Source organism: Panthera uncia (genome assembly GCF_023721935.1).
Source record: "Panthera uncia isolate 11264 chromosome D3 unlocalized genomic scaffold, Puncia_PCG_1.0 HiC_scaffold_8, whole genome shotgun sequence".
Lineage (NCBI taxonomy): Eukaryota > Metazoa > Chordata > Mammalia > Carnivora > Felidae > Panthera > Panthera uncia.
The window spans coordinates 47,749-66,448 of NW_026057586.1; the positions used below are offsets into that span (position 1 = coordinate 47,749).

At 51.0% G+C, this 18,700-nt stretch overlaps 1 protein-coding gene across 1 annotated transcript in view; it reads left to right on the forward strand.

Moving 5' to 3' along the window:
* PARD6G (par-6 family cell polarity regulator gamma) overlaps positions 1-18,700 on the forward strand; it is a 92,028-nt gene that overhangs the window by 23,501 nt on the left and 49,827 nt on the right. The window contains exon 2 of the mRNA XM_049620294.1: positions 2,270-2,492. Within this exon, the coding sequence (XP_049476251.1) occupies positions 2,270-2,492 (223 nt within the window). The remainder of the gene's footprint in view (positions 1-2,269; positions 2,493-18,700) is intronic.

Sequence of the window (18,700 nt, forward strand, 5' to 3'; positions counted from 1 at the left end):
TTCTGACTGCTCACCTAGGATGTGGCCTAATCCAGGGGGAGTGAGTCAGGAGAGGCAGCCAGTGTCCCTTAAATCAGAGTGAGTGCGTGGTGTCCGGTTTGGGGGAAGAATCAAGAACCGCACATGAAACTCAGAGGCATACGCTGATTTCACTGGACACCATTGAACTCTCCTTATGTGCTTAATGAAAAGAGGGTGCATACTGATAAGAACTAATTGCTCTGGAAGTTAGCTTGTATTAGATCTGAGATGGGAGAGATGACGGCTATTGTTGAAATAAATATTCATGATGTGACGACATAACCGAATCTGAAAAAAGATCACATTAAACTAATGTAGGCTTGAACTCTTGTGTCTTCAAAAGTTTTGTGGCCCCAGGATGTGTGTGAGAGATTGTGTGCTGCTCACCCTGGGCCAGCCAATGGTGCATGCTGGGATAAATATGGAGAAGAGGAGGAATGCTGACCTTTCAGCAATGCGGGAAGGATTTCTCGGTTTGCTGTGCTGTGTTCACAGGCCCCATCTCAAGGTGGGCACCTCTGACAGCGGCAGAGCGGTGGGGGAGAGCCTTGCCGCGTGGCCCTCTGTGCTGAGCCCGGAGCCCCTCCTCCCCTGACCCAGTACGTGGGAGGAGGCCTTAGGGGTTGTGCTTGCCCATCGAAGGTGGCTTTTCTTGAACCAGTATTTCGGAAAGTCCCACTGTCCTGCGTGCTGAAGTATTTTATTCCTGGGGCAATGCGGGATGGGTGAGAGGTTTGTTTTGTTTTTTAAAAAGGGAAATGGAACAGCAGACTCTGGTTCTCAGAGATCTGTGGCCACGGAGATTTGGAGACTGATTCCCTTAAAACCAGTGGTTTTATGGTGTGGTCCCCAGCCCAAGGGCATCAGCTTCTCCTGGGAACTTGTTAAAAATGCAAATTATGGGGCCCGCTCTCCAGATCAGCCCAATCCAGACCTCTAGGGGCCTCCAGGTGATTCTGATGCCTGCCCACTTTGAGAACCACACAAACCCATATGGTTTGAGTTGATTTGCCCTTGACTAGTTGACATAATGTCTAGATGATGTAATGACTCGTATTGTGTAAACATTAGACATTTCATTTTTGTGTATTTTGGAACCACTATAATTAGTTTTCAGTTGTGTTGAAGAGCACTGAATCTGTGCTGCCTGATGAATAAAGGTCTGTATTGCCAAGCGAGGGACAACAGCATGTCCTAATCCAGAAACCCTTAGGCCAAACAGAGGTGGTGTCCTCGGATCCCAGGATGGTTCAGCCCGTGGGAGGTGACCTAGGGTCCTTTCCTGGCAGAGAACTGTGTGGGCACCTGAGCCAGGGCCAGGGACTGTCAGGAAAGTTGGGCCCTGGGTATCTCCCAGAGCAGGCGGAGTGAGTACCGTCTGTTGAGAGAGGAACCTGCTCTGTGTTTTGGGCGGGACCAGGGCCCACGTTCGTGTCTCCCTGAGATTTGTGAAGCCTTCTTTTTACGACAGTCCTTCCTTCTTTCACTTTTGCTTCCACTTTTGATCCTTCGGTCTTTTAAAAATACAAATCAGAGGCCCCTAGGTGGCTCAGTCCGTTAAGCATCTGACTCTTGATATTTGCTCAGGTCATGATCTCGCGTGGGGCTCTGCACTGACAGCACAGAGCCTGCCTGGGATTCCCTCTCTCTTGCGCTCTCTCTGTCTGCCCCCCTGTCGCTCCTACGTTTGCTTTCTCTCATTCCCTCTGTCTCTCAGTAAATACATAAAATTTTTTTAAAAATCAAATGCAAATCATATCAAATCAGTTCCTTGCTTAAAATTGAAATTGTTCCAGGACCACCCATTGCCCTCAGGAAAAATACAGAGCGTTCAGCTGGCCTTGCTTCCCTCCTGCCCATGAGTGTTTGCCCCTATCTCGGGGCTGTGCGGACACCGCAAGCTGAGCCTGGACAGCCACCCCAGGTGAAGGCCCTCACTAAGCACAGGCTCCTGTTTCAATCTCGTCCACCATACTCCTAATACTTTTTGACCTTGCTTTTTCTTCAGTAGCCTCAGCTCCAGCACCTGTCCTGTCCAGGACACAGGTCAGCGTTGAGTGAACTGATCCCCCACACTCCTGTCTCCCCTTTCCTTGTGTGTTTGCAGAAGCTCTATGAGGACAGGGACACAGTTCGCCGCTGTGTCCGGGCCTCACGGAGCCTCAGGACGCGCTTGGCATGACGTGAACAAGCCTTATTTCCCGTCCTTTCCCTGCTACTTATGTCCCCCCTGTCTCTTGCATTGTAGTTTGGGGCTGAGTTCCGGAGATTTTCCTTAGACCGTCAAAAGCCAGGGAAGTTTGAAGACTTCTACAACCTGGTGGTTCACACGCACCACATCTCCAACACAGACGTGACCATTGGCTATGCAGATGTGCACGGCGACCTGCTGCCCATCAACAACGATGACAACTTCTGCAAGGCGGTCTCGAGCGCCAACCCCCTGCTCAGGGTCTTCATCCAGAAACGAGGTACCGGGGGCCACTGCACCCATTTCAAACATGCAGTTTTCGGTTTTGTCTGTTGCTACAGAGCCATGCGTTCTCTTTTCTAGCCTGTGGTAGAAAAGAAGGTAACGTGTGTTTGGTCAACACCAGTTTATTAGAAAGTCTTCAAAATTTTAAATGCATTTTCAATCTTAAAGAGTGTTGACTTCTGATTTTTAAAGACTGAGGAAGAAATACTATTGATGCTTTCATATTTTAACTGGATGCGAGTTCGCTAACAAAACGGCATTAGCCAGTAACCCAGGAATGAAACTTGTGGTTGCTAGTGTGTGTTTTCCACTGTCTTTTTAGGATTGGAAACTTATGCTAGCTTTAAATTATAACTTTGGCTAACTTTTAGCTCTGAGGGTCTAGCTTTGCTGTAACAGTATCATTTTATGGGAAAACCGGCTGCTAACGTAGGTTAATGGTTGGGAGGGCGTGTGCCCCGCTGTTGAGTCGAAGCTGGGCCTCGTGCTGGTCTCATCTCTACACTTGGGAGAAACTTCCCATTTCCAAATAAAATACTGAAGGAAAGAGCCGCCTGCAGGGAGGCGTTTCCCGGCTGACTTGGTCGTGACTGGAACTTCTGTGCCCACAGCGAGCGCACAGACCGCCCGCAGGGGACACTTGCAGGGTGACCGCCGTGGCTCGCTGTGTTGGCTGCAGTGGCCTCAGTGGGGGCAGGAGAGCTGAGCAGAGACCGGGAGCAGCAGCCACAGTGTTCGGAACAGAAGGAGGCCGGGACGCTGGAGGCCGAGGCGTATAGCCGGGCGCCTGGTTCTGAGGGCAGGCGGTGCCTCAGTCCCTGCTGCGGCATCACGTTGTCCCGAGGGGAGAAGGCGCACGTGCGGAGAGCTCAGGGCGTGCTGGCCGCGGCTCCGCGAACATTCTCTCTTCTTGTTTGTGCTGCTGGAAGGGAACAGCGGGAGACCCGCTGACCTCACCTTCTGCCTGGTTCTCTGGCACGAGATCAGACAGCTCTGCGTCTTCAGTCCCTGCTGAGCCTGGCCGTCCCGCTGATGGCACCGTCACTGCCGCGCAGTGGCTTTTGCTTCGTCCCCAGCCCTGCAGCGTTGCTCCGCTGCCTCCACGTGACCCCGGGCTCTGCCGCGTCCTCCTGCCGGCTGCTCTGGCCGCACCTGCGCCCGGCTGCCCCCCGCCTGGAGCCGCCCTCTGAGAGAGGCCCGCCCTCTCTCAGACCGGGCTACCCAGTCACTTCGTGTCCCCTCGGCCCGTTCTCTGTCCTGTCACTCTGCTTCTCTGTGCCTTACTTAGCGGCCGTTCTCAGGGCTCCTTGCTGGCCATCGGGGCCACGTCCCGCCGCTCCGCCCTGGCCATCCCGGGTCACAGTGCTTGCTCTCAGGGTGCGGGAGGGTGAGCAGTGGGTGCGGAGCACCGTGTAAACCGGAGATCTGCACGCGGGCTTTGTCATCCATCGGTCACAGAGGGAACGAGTGCTGTCTGTGCGGAGCTGAACTGGAGGTGCCACCGAGGGCGTGCCTTTCCCTCAAAGTGCTGCTGACACCTGGCACCCCGTGCTGTGGACCCTCTGAAGCTGAGGTGACACAGGAAGCTCCGAGGTCCGTGTGCTCACGAGTGTGTCCACTTCCCAGGGGCGACTCTGGCGGCTCTGCCTCTTTTCAGCTTGCTGGCTGAGGCCCTGTGTCCTGTCTTCATTGTTTACTTTCCCTCTGGCACTGCCCTGAGAGAAATAGCTCAAAGTTTAATTGGCTGGCTCAGGGTTTCTTCCCCCGCCCCGTAGTGTGTCACCTGCAACCCGTGCCTTTCTCTGTCACATGGCAGAGACCTCTGTCAGGGACCCCAGTTCAGACCCTGCCTCTAGCACCTTCTCGCTGACTCTGACCAGCTGATCCCTAATGTTCTGGTCTATAAAATGGGAGAGCAGCGCCTACCTCAGATAGTTGTCATACTTGGGGCACCTGGGTGGCTCCGTCGGTTAAGCATTTGACTTCAGCTCGGATCGACATCTCACAGTTCATGGGTTCGAGCCCTGCGTCCGGCTCTGTGCTGACAGCTCGGAGCCTGGAGCCTGCTCCGGATTCTGTGTCTCCCTCTCTCTCTGCCCCTCCCCAACTCACACTCTGTCTGTCTGTCTGTCTCTCTCTCTCTCTCTTTCAAAAATAAATAAACATAAAAAATTTAAAAAAAACAAACAATAGTTGCCATACTTAAATAGGAAAGGGCTCCTGGGGTGCCTGGGTGGCTCAGTCAGCTAAGCATCCAACTCTATTTCAGCTCAGGTCATGATCTCACAGTTTGTGAGTTCGAGCCCCACGGTGGGCTCTGTGCTGACAGCTCAGAGCCTGCCTGGGACTCATTCTCTCTCCCTCTCTCTCTGTCCCTGCTGTGTGCTCTCTCTCTCTCTGAAAATAAATAAAAGAAAAAAGGTACTCGTAATATTCACAAAGCTCAGCGCCTCGATTCCATCTCCGGGGAAACGGGCTCTGCTCTTGCCATGCTCAGTGGACTCTTGCTGTAAATACTGTGTCCAGGTGGGAGAGGCGGGACAACTGTGTTGCTGTGGATGGTAGGAAGCAGGAGCCGTCCTGACACCCTCCATGTTCAGGACAGACTTGCTAACTGTGAGAAAGGCAGTGCCCATCTGCAGGCAGGCCATCGCTGAGGCTACCCTGGGAGGTGACACTCAGGTCCCACGTTCTTTTCCTACAGCAGGTGTTCCGAGATGTCGGTCACAGTAATACTGTTTTCATGATTTTACTGCAGCCACCCTCACTCAGTCACTTACCTAATAACTTTCTATACCGTGGTGTATATTTTAGGAGAAAACTGTACTCCTATCACAAGTGAAGAGCCATCAGCCTTCTAACAGATGTTGAAGTAAACCCACAGTTATGTTTAGGAAACATACTTTGTCTGCCACTCATTAATCTCTTACCCCAAACCACACATGCACATCACAGTGAAACTTCAGGCCAACCTCCCTTGTGAATACAGATGTGGAAACCCTCCGACAAAATACCAGGATGTGGGAATCCTATTCCCACACAGGAACTTATGCGTGACTGTTGACTGCCGCGGTGTCCATGATGGCCAAAAGGTGGAAACGCCCCAGTGTGCGCAGACCGGCGAGCGCACACAAGACGTGCGGTGGGACAGGGCTCAGTCGTAGACGGGACTGAGGGGACGCAGCTCGCGGGAACCCTGGAAGGAGGGGCAGGTGAGAGTAGCCGGGTGTGCGGGCCGCTGTCGGAGGGGTGCGTTCAGTCTGTGCTCTGAGGTGCAGAGTCTGTGTCTGCGGAGTCGCTAAAACTTATTTGTTGCCCCAAAGCAATGCTCAACGCTCGGCGGCCACTTGCAGACGCGCGGGGCAGTGGAGGGTCGGCCGCCAGTGCAGCGGGGTCCGCCTTCTCGCATCAGGTCTTCCGGCACACACGTTTCCTTGCCACCGTCTATTTACTGCTATGTTTCCCACTTTTTTGTGCTTATTCTTTTTTAATAATTGTGGCAAAATACATACAACGAAGCTTGCCACCGCTGTATACCCATCCGTCTCCACGATGCTTCTCATCCTGAAAAACCGAGTCATTCTGTCTTTTAAACCCTATCTCCCCGTTCTGCCCTCCCTCCAGCCCCTGGTGCCCACCACCCTACTTTCTACCTGTGTGATTGTGACCCCTCTAGGAGCCTCCTGGAAGTGGATTCCTGCAGTATTTGTGACTGGTTCGTTTCACTGAGCATTATGTCCTCAAGGTTCTTCTCAGGGGAGAGACTGCCAGCATTTCCTTCCTTTTCCAGGTTGAATGATATTCCATTTGAATAGGCCACATTTTGTTCATCATTCACCCATCAGTGGACATCTGGGTTTCTTCCATGTTTTAGCTGCTGTGAACATGAGACAAATATCTCTTTGAGACCCTGTTTTCAATTCTTTTGGGTATAGACTCTGTAGTGTAAATATTGCTGCTTCACATGGTAGTTCTACTCTTAAGTGTTTGAGAAACCGTCATACTGTTTTCCACAGCAGCCGCACCATTTTGCATTCCCACCAACAGCGCACAGGGTCCCAGTTTTTCCACACCCTCACCAGCACCTGTTTTCTGGTTCTTTAAAAGTAGCCATCACAATGGGTGTGAGGTGGGATCTCCTACTCTTGATTTGCAAGTCCCTAATCCTTAGGGATGTTGGTGTTTGCAGTGCTTCATGGGCACTTGTACGTCTTCTTTGGAGAGACATCTGTTCAGGTCCTTTGCCCATTTTTGCACAAGGTTGCCTTTGGTTGTTGAGTTTCAGGGGCTCTTTTTGTTGTGGATGTTAATCCCTTGTCAGATATGGACTCGCAAATATTTTCTCTCGTTCTGTAGGTTGCCTTTATACTCTGCACATTGTCTTTTGATGTACAAAATTTCTAATTTGGAACAAAGTCAAATTTGTCTATTTTTTCTTTTGTGAACTGTGCCTTTTATAACTGGCCGTGTGCTGGCCTGCCCCGAGACCTTAGTTCTCGCACGGCCTCTAGTGACTGTCTCCTGTCCTGTCCTTGCGTCTGCCCTACTCCCGGGAACAAGCAGTTCTTGCAGAAAAGGTCGGTGGTCCCCACCTCCCACAGCGTTTGTCTGTCTGGGAACGTCTTGATCTCCCTCTCGCTTTGCAGCACAGTCTTGCCGGATATAGGAGTCACACGTGACGGGCCTGTCTTCGTACACTGTTTTGAATGTGTTGTGCACTTTCTCTGAAACCCAAAGTTCCTGGTGAAAAATCTGCAGATAAGCTTACTGAGGGCCCCTTGGGTGTGATGATTCCCCTCTCTCTTGGTGCTTTCAAGATTCTTGGTCTTTTGAAAGTTTGGTTACAACTTGTCTCAGAGTGGGTCTGTCTGAGTTCATCTTATTTGGAATTTGCTGAGCATCTTGGATTTTATATTCATGTCTTTCTTAAAGTTAGGAAGATTTATAACCATTGTTTCTTCAAATATTCTCTCTGCCCCTCTCTTTTCCTTTTGAGACTCCCACAGTGTGTGTGTCGGTCCTCTTGATGATGTCCTATGGGTCCCTCAGTCTCCATTTTCTTCATTTACTTTCTATTCCACAGTGTTGATGATTTCCACCGTCGTGTCTTCAGGTTCACTGGTATTTCTCTGTTTGTTCAAATCTGTTTTGAATCCCTCTAGTCAATTTTTCATTTCAGTTATTGTACTTTTCAGCTCCAGAATTTCTTTGGGGTTTCTTTGCTGGTTTTCTCCTTCTTTACTGATATTTCCATTTTGTTCATACTTTTTTTTCATGATTTTATCCACATCTTCTAGTTCTTTCAGCATCTTTAAGATAGTTGCTTTAAAGTCTCTCTAGTAGGGGTGCCTGGGTGGCGCAGTCGGTTAAGCGTCCGACTTCAGCCAGGTCACGATCTCACGGTCCGTGAGTTCGAGCCCCGCGTCAGGCTCTGGGCTGATGGCTCGGAGCCTGGAGCCTGTTTCCGATTCTGTGTCTCCCTCTCTCTCTGCCCCTCCCCCGTTCATGCTCTGTCTCTGTCTCAAAAATAAATAAAAAACGTTGAAAAAAAATTAAAAAAAAAAAAAATAAAGTCTCTCTAGTAGATCTGACACCGGGTCCTTTTTAGGGACAGATTCTGTTGAATTATCTTTTTCCTTTCAATGGGCCGAAGTCCCCTGTTTCTTTGTGTGCCTTGTGATTTGCTGAGCGCTGGACATTCAAATCTCATGATGCGGTTACTCTAGAAATCAGATTCTCCCCCTTCCCCAGGGTTTGCTGTTTTGTTGTCATCGTTCTTTTCATGGTTGCAGGCTCTGTGCCGGGGGTCAGCCTGAGGTGTCCATTTAATGTCTTCCTCGGCCTTTTCTGAGCCTTTCCTTGGACATGTGCCATCACTTCCTAATTTCCCCCAAATAGGCAGCTGTTTTTCAATGTCCTAGTCTTTAACGTGTGGCTCCCGAAAGGGGAAAAGTGGAAAACAAAAGGGGGATAAGAGGGCACTTATCCCCTTGAAGTCACTCGAGCTGGAGGGGTGACAGCAATGGCCGCCAGCCTCTGAGTCCGCACCTGTGTGGTCAGAGCGTGGCCTCCTGCCGTTTGGGGGACGGGGTCCTTTTCGTCCACCTGGCTTCTGCGGGCTGCTCCAGAAACACGTGCCCGGCTGCCTGCCACATGGCTGGGGCGCGGGACGGGCGGGTGCTGCTGTGCTGCGAGCTGGAATGGACCAAAATCGACTACTTCTCCCGGACACGTGGCAGGCCTCGGGCAGAGTCCACAGTTCCAAAGCAGCCCCATCACACAGGTTCCGCCCCTGCTGTTGTCATCTGGGGGGGAGAGATTCCTGGGGCCCCTGCTCTGCCGTCTTCCCAGAATCCTCCTGTGCTTTTCTTGTGATTTCACTGTTGAAAATGACTCCATGCCTAGTGCAGGAGTGCTACTGAGTTTTCCTAAGTGCAAGAGGGATGTGATGTGCTGTACATAGAAAGTGCTCTTAGCTATGAGTTCAACATTAAGAATCAATAATATATACTAAATACATGTCTTTTTTAATGTTTATTTATTTTTGAGAGAGAGGGTGGGGCGGGGGGACAGAGAGAGAGGGAGTCAGGATCTGAAGTGGGCCCTCTACTGACAGTCTCTGTGGGACTGAGTCACGAGCCATGAGATCATGACCTGAGCCGAAGTCAGATGCTTAACTGACTGAGCCCCTCAAGCACCCCACTAAATATATATCTTTAAATAGAAACACATATAGCAGAAGGTTTTATGTTGCTCAGTGGATGAAAACGTTGGTCAGAGGCTCACAGGAACCTAACCGTGTATTTTCCAAATAGCCATGTTTCAGTATTCAATAATTCAATGTTCACGGAGACTTTATAGAATATAACTACCATGTATAATGAGAGTCAACTGTGTATGAGAAGTCCAAAGAGACAGAAACAGATTTGTGGTTGCTAGGGAGAGGGAGTATTGGGAGGTTAGGGTTTCTTAACTGGGCACTGAAATATTCTGTAATTCAATAGTGGTGTTGATTGCAGGCCTTTGTAAATATACTCATAACCATTGAATTATACTCCTTAAATGGGTGAGCATTATGGTATGTAAGTTATTTTTCAATAAATTATATCTCAGTATCTCTCTTACAAAATTAAAAAGTATGAGATTCAAACCAGAGTCTCCTGAGTCTGAGCCTTGACCTTGGGTGACGTCATCTGGGCTCATCTTTAGGCTTTATTTCCAAAATTCAGCCATTTTCAATATGTGTAAAAACTTGGAGTTTTTAATTAATTTATTTAGCATCAAAACTCCAGGCAGTGCTCAGGAACCTGCAGCTGGCCTCTGTTTGGGGTCCATTGGTAAACTTATGAGGTATGTAACTGGTCCTGCACAGCAGGGGTAGCAGGGCCTGCAACTTTGTTACAACAGAAATCATGGATATTCTCATATTGTATGTTCATGTGCTTATTGTAGCCAGATATTTTGAATGCTATTTACTGTAAGCACTATTTTATTTTTTTTTTTAAGTTTATTCACTCATTTTGAGAGAGAGAGGGAGGGAGTAGCAGAGAGAGAGAGAGAGAGAGAGAGAAAGAGAGAATCCCAAGCAGGCTCTGGGCTGTCACCACAGAGTCCAAGGCAGGGCTCGATCCCACAAACCTCGAGATCATGATCTGAGCCAAAACCAAGAGTTGGGCACTCAACTGACTGAGCTACCCAGGTGCCCTTGTAATCGTTATTTGAAAACACTGGTATGGATTGTTATTCATTGTGTTAGTAAGAAAGCACATACAGTGTTATATCACATATTGGCTGTAGTATTTTGATCACTGTCTTCAAAGTAACTGATTTCCTTTATAAATACACGTATTTTACTTGATGCCTTTAAGAACATTATTCTGAGCAGCCATTTCCCAACACCATCTCGCCGAGGGCCCTTGGAGCGTGCAGGGTTAGGAAGCCAGTTATGGAGAGTCTGCATTTGAGAGCTCAGATGACAGGCCAGGAATGACTTGGATTTTGTCCTCCTGGGACCCAGCCAGGGACATCTTCCTTAGGATGTTAGATGGCATTTCTGCCCAGGGGGACAAAGGACCACGCCTTTGGCCTTCACACATACAGGCTTCTCTCCTTCCACATTTAGTAGACTTCTGTAGTCCTCTGTCCAGCGCCAGACCCCTGCTAAACACTGCGGGGTCTCCCCATGTATGCACAACAGACATCATCATGCCTTTCACTTGAATGCTGTGCCCACTTAAGTAAGTTGCTGGAATCGAATTGTCCCAGGATTTGCGTACGTGGGCCACACACCCAGCCAGTGCTGGGGAGCCAATCTTCCCTGTCTCCTGCTCACTCCCCTGGTCATCCCCAAGGATGCAGGAACATTTCAGAAAGCTGGCCCAAACCAGAGAGAATGCAGGACAAGACCAGCAAAGATACTCAAAGTATCTCTTTCTATTTTTAGCAGAATAAACAGGAAATGCAAACACTAACTTTTCACCACATATCCTTCAATAAATCCCTCCAACACCAGCTTCCCAGCCCTCTTGTTATTTAAGAGATGGGCCTTTTTGCCTCCCAGGCCCCAGCCCAGAACTGGAGGTGGAATCCTGATTGAGTATCCGTGGCTCTTCTGTCCCCAGGGTGGGTGGCCTCAGGGTGTCACAGGGGGCTTGAGAAGACTTAATTATACCACAAGATTTTCAGCACAATTAGAATGCTCTGAAGTGTTTACTTGTAAAAGAAACATAAATACTGTGCGCTTCCCCGTATCTTTTCGCTGTTCTTGGTGTCGTGGTGTCCTTCTCAGTGCCTCGAATGAACAAGAGACATATGTCTGATTTATCACAAGTTGCATGATTGGGGAGGGGGAGGGAGGGAGTTACCAGAAAAAGTAATTACGGGATGTTCTTCAAAGTAAAACATATAGAATCGCTGACAATTTGGTTACATGCACTGGAAGAATCTTAAAGTGTCAGGCTGTGTAAATCCTGCTTATAATTGCTTTTCTCAGATACTTCATTAAGTCCCAGAAGTTGTGTTCGGTTTTTATGTTGGGGGTTCACTGCTTAGCAGGAAGCACTCAGGGTCTCTGACGTTTTAGGGTGCTACAATTCTCTTTCCTGAGACACTGCCCTGGGTTGGAGGCTGTGTGTGTTGAGGGCAGGGAAAAGCCTAGTTGTGCTGAAGTAACCTTGTCTGTGTCCCTGTGCTTGTAGGAACAGATGTAACACCCTCTGCTGTGGGAGCTTTTTCATGAGACATATTTGCTTCTTTAACTGCCACTGATTCCTGGAAGTTTGCATATTTGGAGAATTTCCTTCTTTTTTTTTTTTTTTTTTTTTTTTTTAATTGAAAGAAAAGGCAAACACTCTCCCGTGGCTCCACCGTGGGAACATTCAGAAAACAAAATGCCTGAAGCCTGCATTCACCCCTGGAGTGGGAGTGGAAGGGGGGAGAGAATGTGCTGATGTAGCTCATTAAAAAGAAAACAAAGCCAGAGCCACCCACCATCCAGAAGAATCCAGGGGCTGGTCCTGGGCAAACTAGCCATCTGTGCAGGCAGTCAGAAACCACGAGGTCATCGGCATCTCCTGGACACAGCTTGGTGCACCTGTGCCCCGGGGCTGCCCCTGCCCCCCAGCTGAGCCTGTGGGAGGGCGGGAAAGTGCCCCAGCCCGGTAAGCACCTTGTACATGGTGGTGACATGGAGGTGGGTTTGACTCTTTTCTTGTTTGTTTCCTGGTCACATGTTTTTTTACATATTCAAGCCCAGGGTGTGTTTATAATTTGGACTCGTGCTGTTTAAAGTCCTAATATATCATAAATATATCCTGTCATTAAACTCTTTGCAAGACTTTTTGTTTTTATTTATTTTTTTAATTTATTTTTTCCCTTTTCTTTTTATTTACTTTGAGAGAGACAGGGAAAGGGAGAATCCCGAGCAGGCTCTGTGCTGACTGTGCGGAGCCCGATGTGGGGTTCAATCTCACGAAACCGTGAGATCATGACCTGAACCATAATCAAGAGTCGGACTGAGCCGCCCGGGCACCCGTGTAAGACTGTTTTTAAAAGTCTTTTCTGCTTATAACATATTTGTAAAAGAAAATTCAAACAATGTGGAAATAAACAACTCCACCACCCCCAAGGTAACCACCGTTAGCATTTTGGTGACCCCTCCCAGATCACGTGGTATAGGTAAATAAGTTGGACATAGTTTTACATAAATAGGATCATAATAAACATACACTTTTAAATTAGTTTTAACTCACAGACATTGTTTTAAGCTAGTATTGTATTTTTTTACTTTTTGTAGATGTATGTAGACACAAACTATCTTTTAATGGAGATATATAAATGTATATATAAATGTTATATCAATGTAACAAAATGTAACCAACCACTTATTTTATATTTAAAACTTTTCCAAATTTTCATTCTTACAAACTGTGTTATACGTTTTTACCTATGTGTCCATCTGTCTCTTCTGGGTAAATTAGCCGAAATGTCTTGCTAGGTTAAAAAGCATATGTATTTTGAGCTAAGACACTGCCAGTGGAATTCTTTTTAGGAGGGCATTAGAATGACATTTGAATGGAATCTTCTTAAACACATCTTTGAAGACTGTCCTTGTGTGGCAGGAAGACTCATGAGCCTTGAATTTGCCCTCCTGAATGCTGCGGTGAAGGCCGGTGAGGGTCTCCCCAGAAGTGGGCTGTGGGCTGCTCTCCTGTTAGGACAGCAGCCAGCTTTGGACCCTGCAAGTCTGGGACCTCAGCTGCCGCCTCATGGGCGTCTTATCCTGCTCTAAACAGCTGATATCTTACGTCCTGTGTGTAGGGAGCTCCTCTCAGCCTGGCCTTGCTGGGTGCAAGCTGCAGACCCCAGGGCTAAAGTTTAGAGTAGAGGCCGTGGTTTTTGCATGGGGACATGGTTCCTGCCGAAGCTTCCACAGAGGCCACAGAGTACTGTTTGTCTGGAGGTGACCATCTCACTGATTCTTTTCTGTCAGGGCAGAGTGGCTGGTCATATGATGAGTAACATGTTTATTTAAGCCAGTTCTCAAAGAGGACGAGGTCAAGGATTCCAGTTTGGTGGGAAATAAGGCCAAGCATGGAGGCACAGCGTGGGGCTTTCTTTCAACATTGAAGCCGACAGTCCTGAGCCAAGTGATTGGTTGTCAGGCTGCCTGTGTTAGCAGGATTTCTCTTTGAAACAAATCTTTTTAAACAAAAAGCAGCATACTCCTCAGATAACGTAACAGGGCTGTGTTTCTGTTTCCAGGGTGGGTTAGGTTGTGTACCTTCGCCTATTTTTAGAAGAAAGGGATTCGTCGGCCCTTTGGATGGCCTGCCTGGTAAGCCCCACACCCTACAGCCTGAGCCTCCTGAGAGTGCCTGACTGTTTAGAAGCTGCTCAGAGCTGGGCGATCAGGTACTTCCCGTGGGAGGTGGAGCCCTGGTGCCCACCTGACCACACAGGCCTGCAGACTGGTCATTCCTCCCTGGATTCTCTGAACCCCACGCCTTCCTCAAGCACTGCGGCGAGCAAACTGGGTACCGTTCCTGCCATTTGAGTCCGGTGTCTCCTGGGGGCGTGTGGGGGTACGTAGCAGAGCCCCAGAGACGGGCCTGGCCCCGCAGGGCCGTGCAGGTGGAGTTGGGTGATGGAGAGCCACGGGCAGGGTTAGCAGGGTCTCTGTGGGACCTGACGGAAGTGTCGCTGCAGGGGTCGGTTCGTGGGAAGCCCGCCGCGCTGCCTTCCCTGAAGCCTGGCTGGAACCACGCACTCCTGCGTGTCCTGGACCACGTGCTCTGGGAGGCAGGGCCCCACCTGTTCATCTTTGGAAGCGTCTCCCACAGTCAGGACCCAGGTTCAGTCAGGACCTGGTTGTCTGGAGTGGATGCTACTGTTTTGTTCAACATTGCCAAAGGCAGGCAGAATGAGAAATGCCAGCCCCCTTTGGGGTTGAGCTTTCTGGCCCTTGTTGGGGATGGGCAGACACAGGTGTCAGCATGGGGATTTTAGAGGGATGATCTAGCTTCTAGTACCTTCTGAAAGTCAGGTCCTTGCCAGTCCCTTTTGACCCTATTGATGGTACCTGGGGAGGTCAGCCAGCCCTAACTTGGCACCATAAATTATGGAGCCCTCCCCTGAGGCTTCGCTCATAATGGCTACAGAATTACCAGCTCTTTGCTAGTTTCCTCGTTCAGCTAAGACGATGTCTCAATAGGCCTCATCCCAGTTTGTGGTTGTGCTTCTGCTCCTCCATTTAGCACCCCGTTACTGAGCACCCACAGGTTGGACAGTTACAGGCTCACCTCACATACGGGCTCCTGCCCTCGAGGGACCGGGGAAAACAGTGACCACCCAGGTGAGCGTGCTGTGGGAGCCAGAACAGAAGGTCCCGGAGGTTTTTCATGAGGAGATGGCACCAGGCTAAGCACAATGGGCAGACTGAAAAGCGTGTGTGAGTTCATGGGAGAAGCAACAGGTTGTGGGGCTCAGTCTCGAAGCACCAGGCTGAAATGAGCCTGGGAAGAGATGGTAGGAGAGGACCGGGGCCCAGCGAGCACCGAGACGGTCTGGTGATTGTTCCCTTGCCTGCCAACAGTGGGTGTGCACCGATGAGCTGGGACTAGAGTAGGAAGCCCCTGGCAGAGGACGCCGTCGGCTGAGAGACCCCACAGGACCGGCAGACAGGAGAAGACACGTGGGGAAAACGCCTAGAGTGATGTACAAGCTCTGTGACCAGTTGCACGTCTCGTGGGAATCTGTTCTCAGATGACCTCAAGTTGAGATGGGTCTTAGCATGTGGCTGATTAAAACATCTGCCGTAGGTAAGGGGTAGTTGATAGGTATTAATTTTAAATTGTGCTCTCTTAAGCATCTCGCGTTCAAACCATCTTTGCTGGAAAAGGGCACCAGGATCTGAACACATTGAAATTCTTCCTCTTAGCCACAGGCTAGCCCACTGAGTCTACACCTAAGTTGTGGTCTTAGTGTAACAAAGCTGGGGGCACTATTTATGCCCATGTTGAACCCATCGAATGTCATTCCATCTGGAGGAAAATCTTTTTAGGAAGGAGTGAAGTTACTTAAGAGAGCCTACAGTTACCTTCGACCCTGGAGGGCCCCAAGAGGCAAGGACGCCCCTGGGACAGGCTCTACCCGCTCTGTGTAGCCATGTCTGTTTAAAAGGTTTTCTTGTTCCAGAGGGCAGGTGTGGGAGGCCAGGAGCCGGTGGAAGTCCAGGTGGACTCTCAAAAGCCCACGCTCCAGCTGAATCTGGCCTCAGCAGAATTCACAGGGAACAGAAGGGAGTCATCCCACATGGGCAGCTGGACAGGAAAGGGGATGGTCTGTTTTAGAAAAATGGTTTCCAAAGCCCTGTGTGAAATTACTGTGGTGCCCCTCCGTCCCAGGCCCTTGGACTCACAGCTCTGGAGATGTTTGCCTATTCATTTGTTCCTTTTTTACTTTTCTTTCTCCATCACTTCCCAAACTTCCAGCACTGTTATGCCAGCCTCACCCCCTTCTCTGTGTCTGTGCGACTCCACTGGGTGGCCATGCTGGAGAGAACACAGATGATTTACCTGCACTAGCTTGGAGTCCAGAGATATAAAAATTTCCACTGTGAACTTTTCTCTCCCAGAAGCGTAAGCAAGATTTGGATTTCCTCCTGCACAGTGGTCTGTCTTCCTGTTTTTGCCGGTATCTCTATTTTCCACCCTGTCCTGTGGGAAAATGATTCAGCACGGAGGCCACCGGCCACAGCACATCCCCTGGCACCCCAGGTCTTCTCCCGAGCCGTTTCGTAGCAGCCAACACATGCAGACAGAACTGGGACGAGGCTGACAGCTAGCCTGGGGAACGCAGGCAGGATGCGGCCCCTGGCCTGCCAGCCCCACCCCTGCCCACCACTAGGCTGGGAGACTGTGCAGGGGAGCGTCACTACAGTGTGTATTAACCACTGATAGTGGAAAAACCTCCGTAACATAAAACTTACCATTTTAACAATTTTAAGTGTACAGTTCGGTAGGGTCAAGTGCATTCCCACTGGTGCACGGTCACCAGCCATCTCCTGAACTTTCACATCCTCCACACCGAAATTGTACCCATTAAAGCCTGCCGTGTTGGGTGAGTTCAGGTCAAGCTCTGGTCGGATACTTTCCCAGAACATATCTACGTATATCTGATGTACGTCTGTCATCTTGTTAGAAATTTCAAATCAGAGGGTAAGGAATTATACTTTTTCCAAAAGCACATTGTCACTTGCTGATGGGAGTCACCACATCCCTGCAGAGAACCAGGCCTTCCCTGGGGGCTGTGTCTGTGGCCCAACCCTTCTCCCTCTGGCTGCTGGTGACCGCACTGGAACCCGGGGCTGGCAGGGACGGCCGTGCATGTCGTAAGTCTCAAGTTAAATTACCCCAGGAGGAAGCGCCTTCCAGACACTCTGGACATAGCAGGGCATGAGCCATGACTCAGAAGAGTCGGTCACCCCATCCCTGTCTTCCGCTTGCTGGGGACCCTCTGACCTATGGGGAGTCCAGGTTGGGAAGTCATCCCGCGATGGCAGCCTCTGTGCTGCCTTTATGTGCTGGGACAGGAGACCACCGATGGCCTGGGGCTTCTCTGTCAGTCCAGCAACAAAGAGCTGCGGATGTGCTTTCTCCTGGACATCTCTCATTCCGTGTCCCAGACACTGGGGGGGGGGGGGGGGGGGCATCGTGACAGCCCAGCTACACAGCTCCCTCCCTCCCTGTGGCTGATAAGCCTGGAGGCTCCACTGACAGACCTAAGAGCAGGAAGATGGTGAGGTTTGGGGCAGAGCTGCTGCTTTTCCAGACCCAAGTGCTGCTGCTCTAACCATCCTGCCTCCGCCCTTGAACCATAATCAAACCTTCCCCGGCGTCACCAGACCGCCTGTGGCACCCCCTCCCTGGGTGTCGCCGGACCGCGTGCGGCACCCCCTACCTGGGTGTCGCTGGACCGCGTGCGGGGCCCCTGGCGTCACTGGACCGCGTGCGGCACCCCCTCCCTGGTGTCGCCGGACCGCGTGTGGGGCCCCTGGCGTCACTGGACCGCATGCGGCACCCCCTCCCTGGGTGTCGCTGGACTGTGTGCAGGGCCCCCAGGTGTCGCCAGGCTGCGTGCGGGGCCCCCTCCCCGGGTGTCGCTGGACCTCGTGCGGGGCCCCCGGTGTCGCCGGAACGCATGCAGGCCCCCGGGTGTTGCCAGACTGCGTGCGGCACCCCCCCCCCCCCCCCGCGCCTGGCCCCCCGCGGGGCGCCCCCCCCCCCCCCCCCCCAGCGTCGCTGGACCGCATGCAGGGCCCCCGGCACAGCCTACCCTTCAGGGCATCCCAACAGCCGGCCCTCAGAGCAGTCTCCCCTCAGCCTTGGCCTGCCCTGGGCTGCAGTTGGGGTGGACATTTGGTTGAGGCCTCTCGGCGGGGGGGGGGCGTCCCTGCCGATCCCCATGTGACTTCAGTGGAGAGGTCGGCCTCAGTGACCCCAAGAGAATAATTATCGATGCCGCTTATCTGCAGGAGCACGTCCCCTGCCACAGGGCACTTTGTGTGTCGGGGTCTCCTGTAGAGTGCCCTCTCACCTTTGACCTGAGCACCACCCAGGGTTTTCCAGCTTCCCTCGGTGGTTGCACAGAGGTTCTTTGTGTGGTTAACACGGAGAATATAAAGCACACATTTTCGATGTTCAGGATCGCCAGTGGGCGGAGTCAGAAGATTCGGGGTCTGGGAGACAAGTTGTCGCGTGAAGAGGGGAACCCCCACATGGGGAAAGTGTAACCTGGACTGTGTCTCTAAGGAACGAGTCTTCGGGGCGCCCCCCCCCCCATTGCCCAGTGCGCAGGCACGAAGGGTAGCAAACGCCAACAGAGCCTCCTGCTCCGTCGGGATCACAGGAATTTGAGGTTGCTGTAACGCTAAGGGGTTGTGTAGTCCAGCCCTATGACCTACAGGTGAGGACACAGGCCCTGCACGTGGTGCTGCAGATCTAAGGGGCTGCCGATTCCACAGGAGGCGTTGCTGGGGTTCCTGCTGACTGCCAGGCGCCTCTGAAGTTAAATCTGCCCTAAACCCTCACTGCTTTTCAGTCTTCATGCCCGGTGCTGAGACCCAGCTAATGCTCCCGTGCCCCCCTGCTGCCAGGGTTGTTCTCCAGATGCTTTGCCTGGCCTGGCCAGTGACTGCTGAGCATT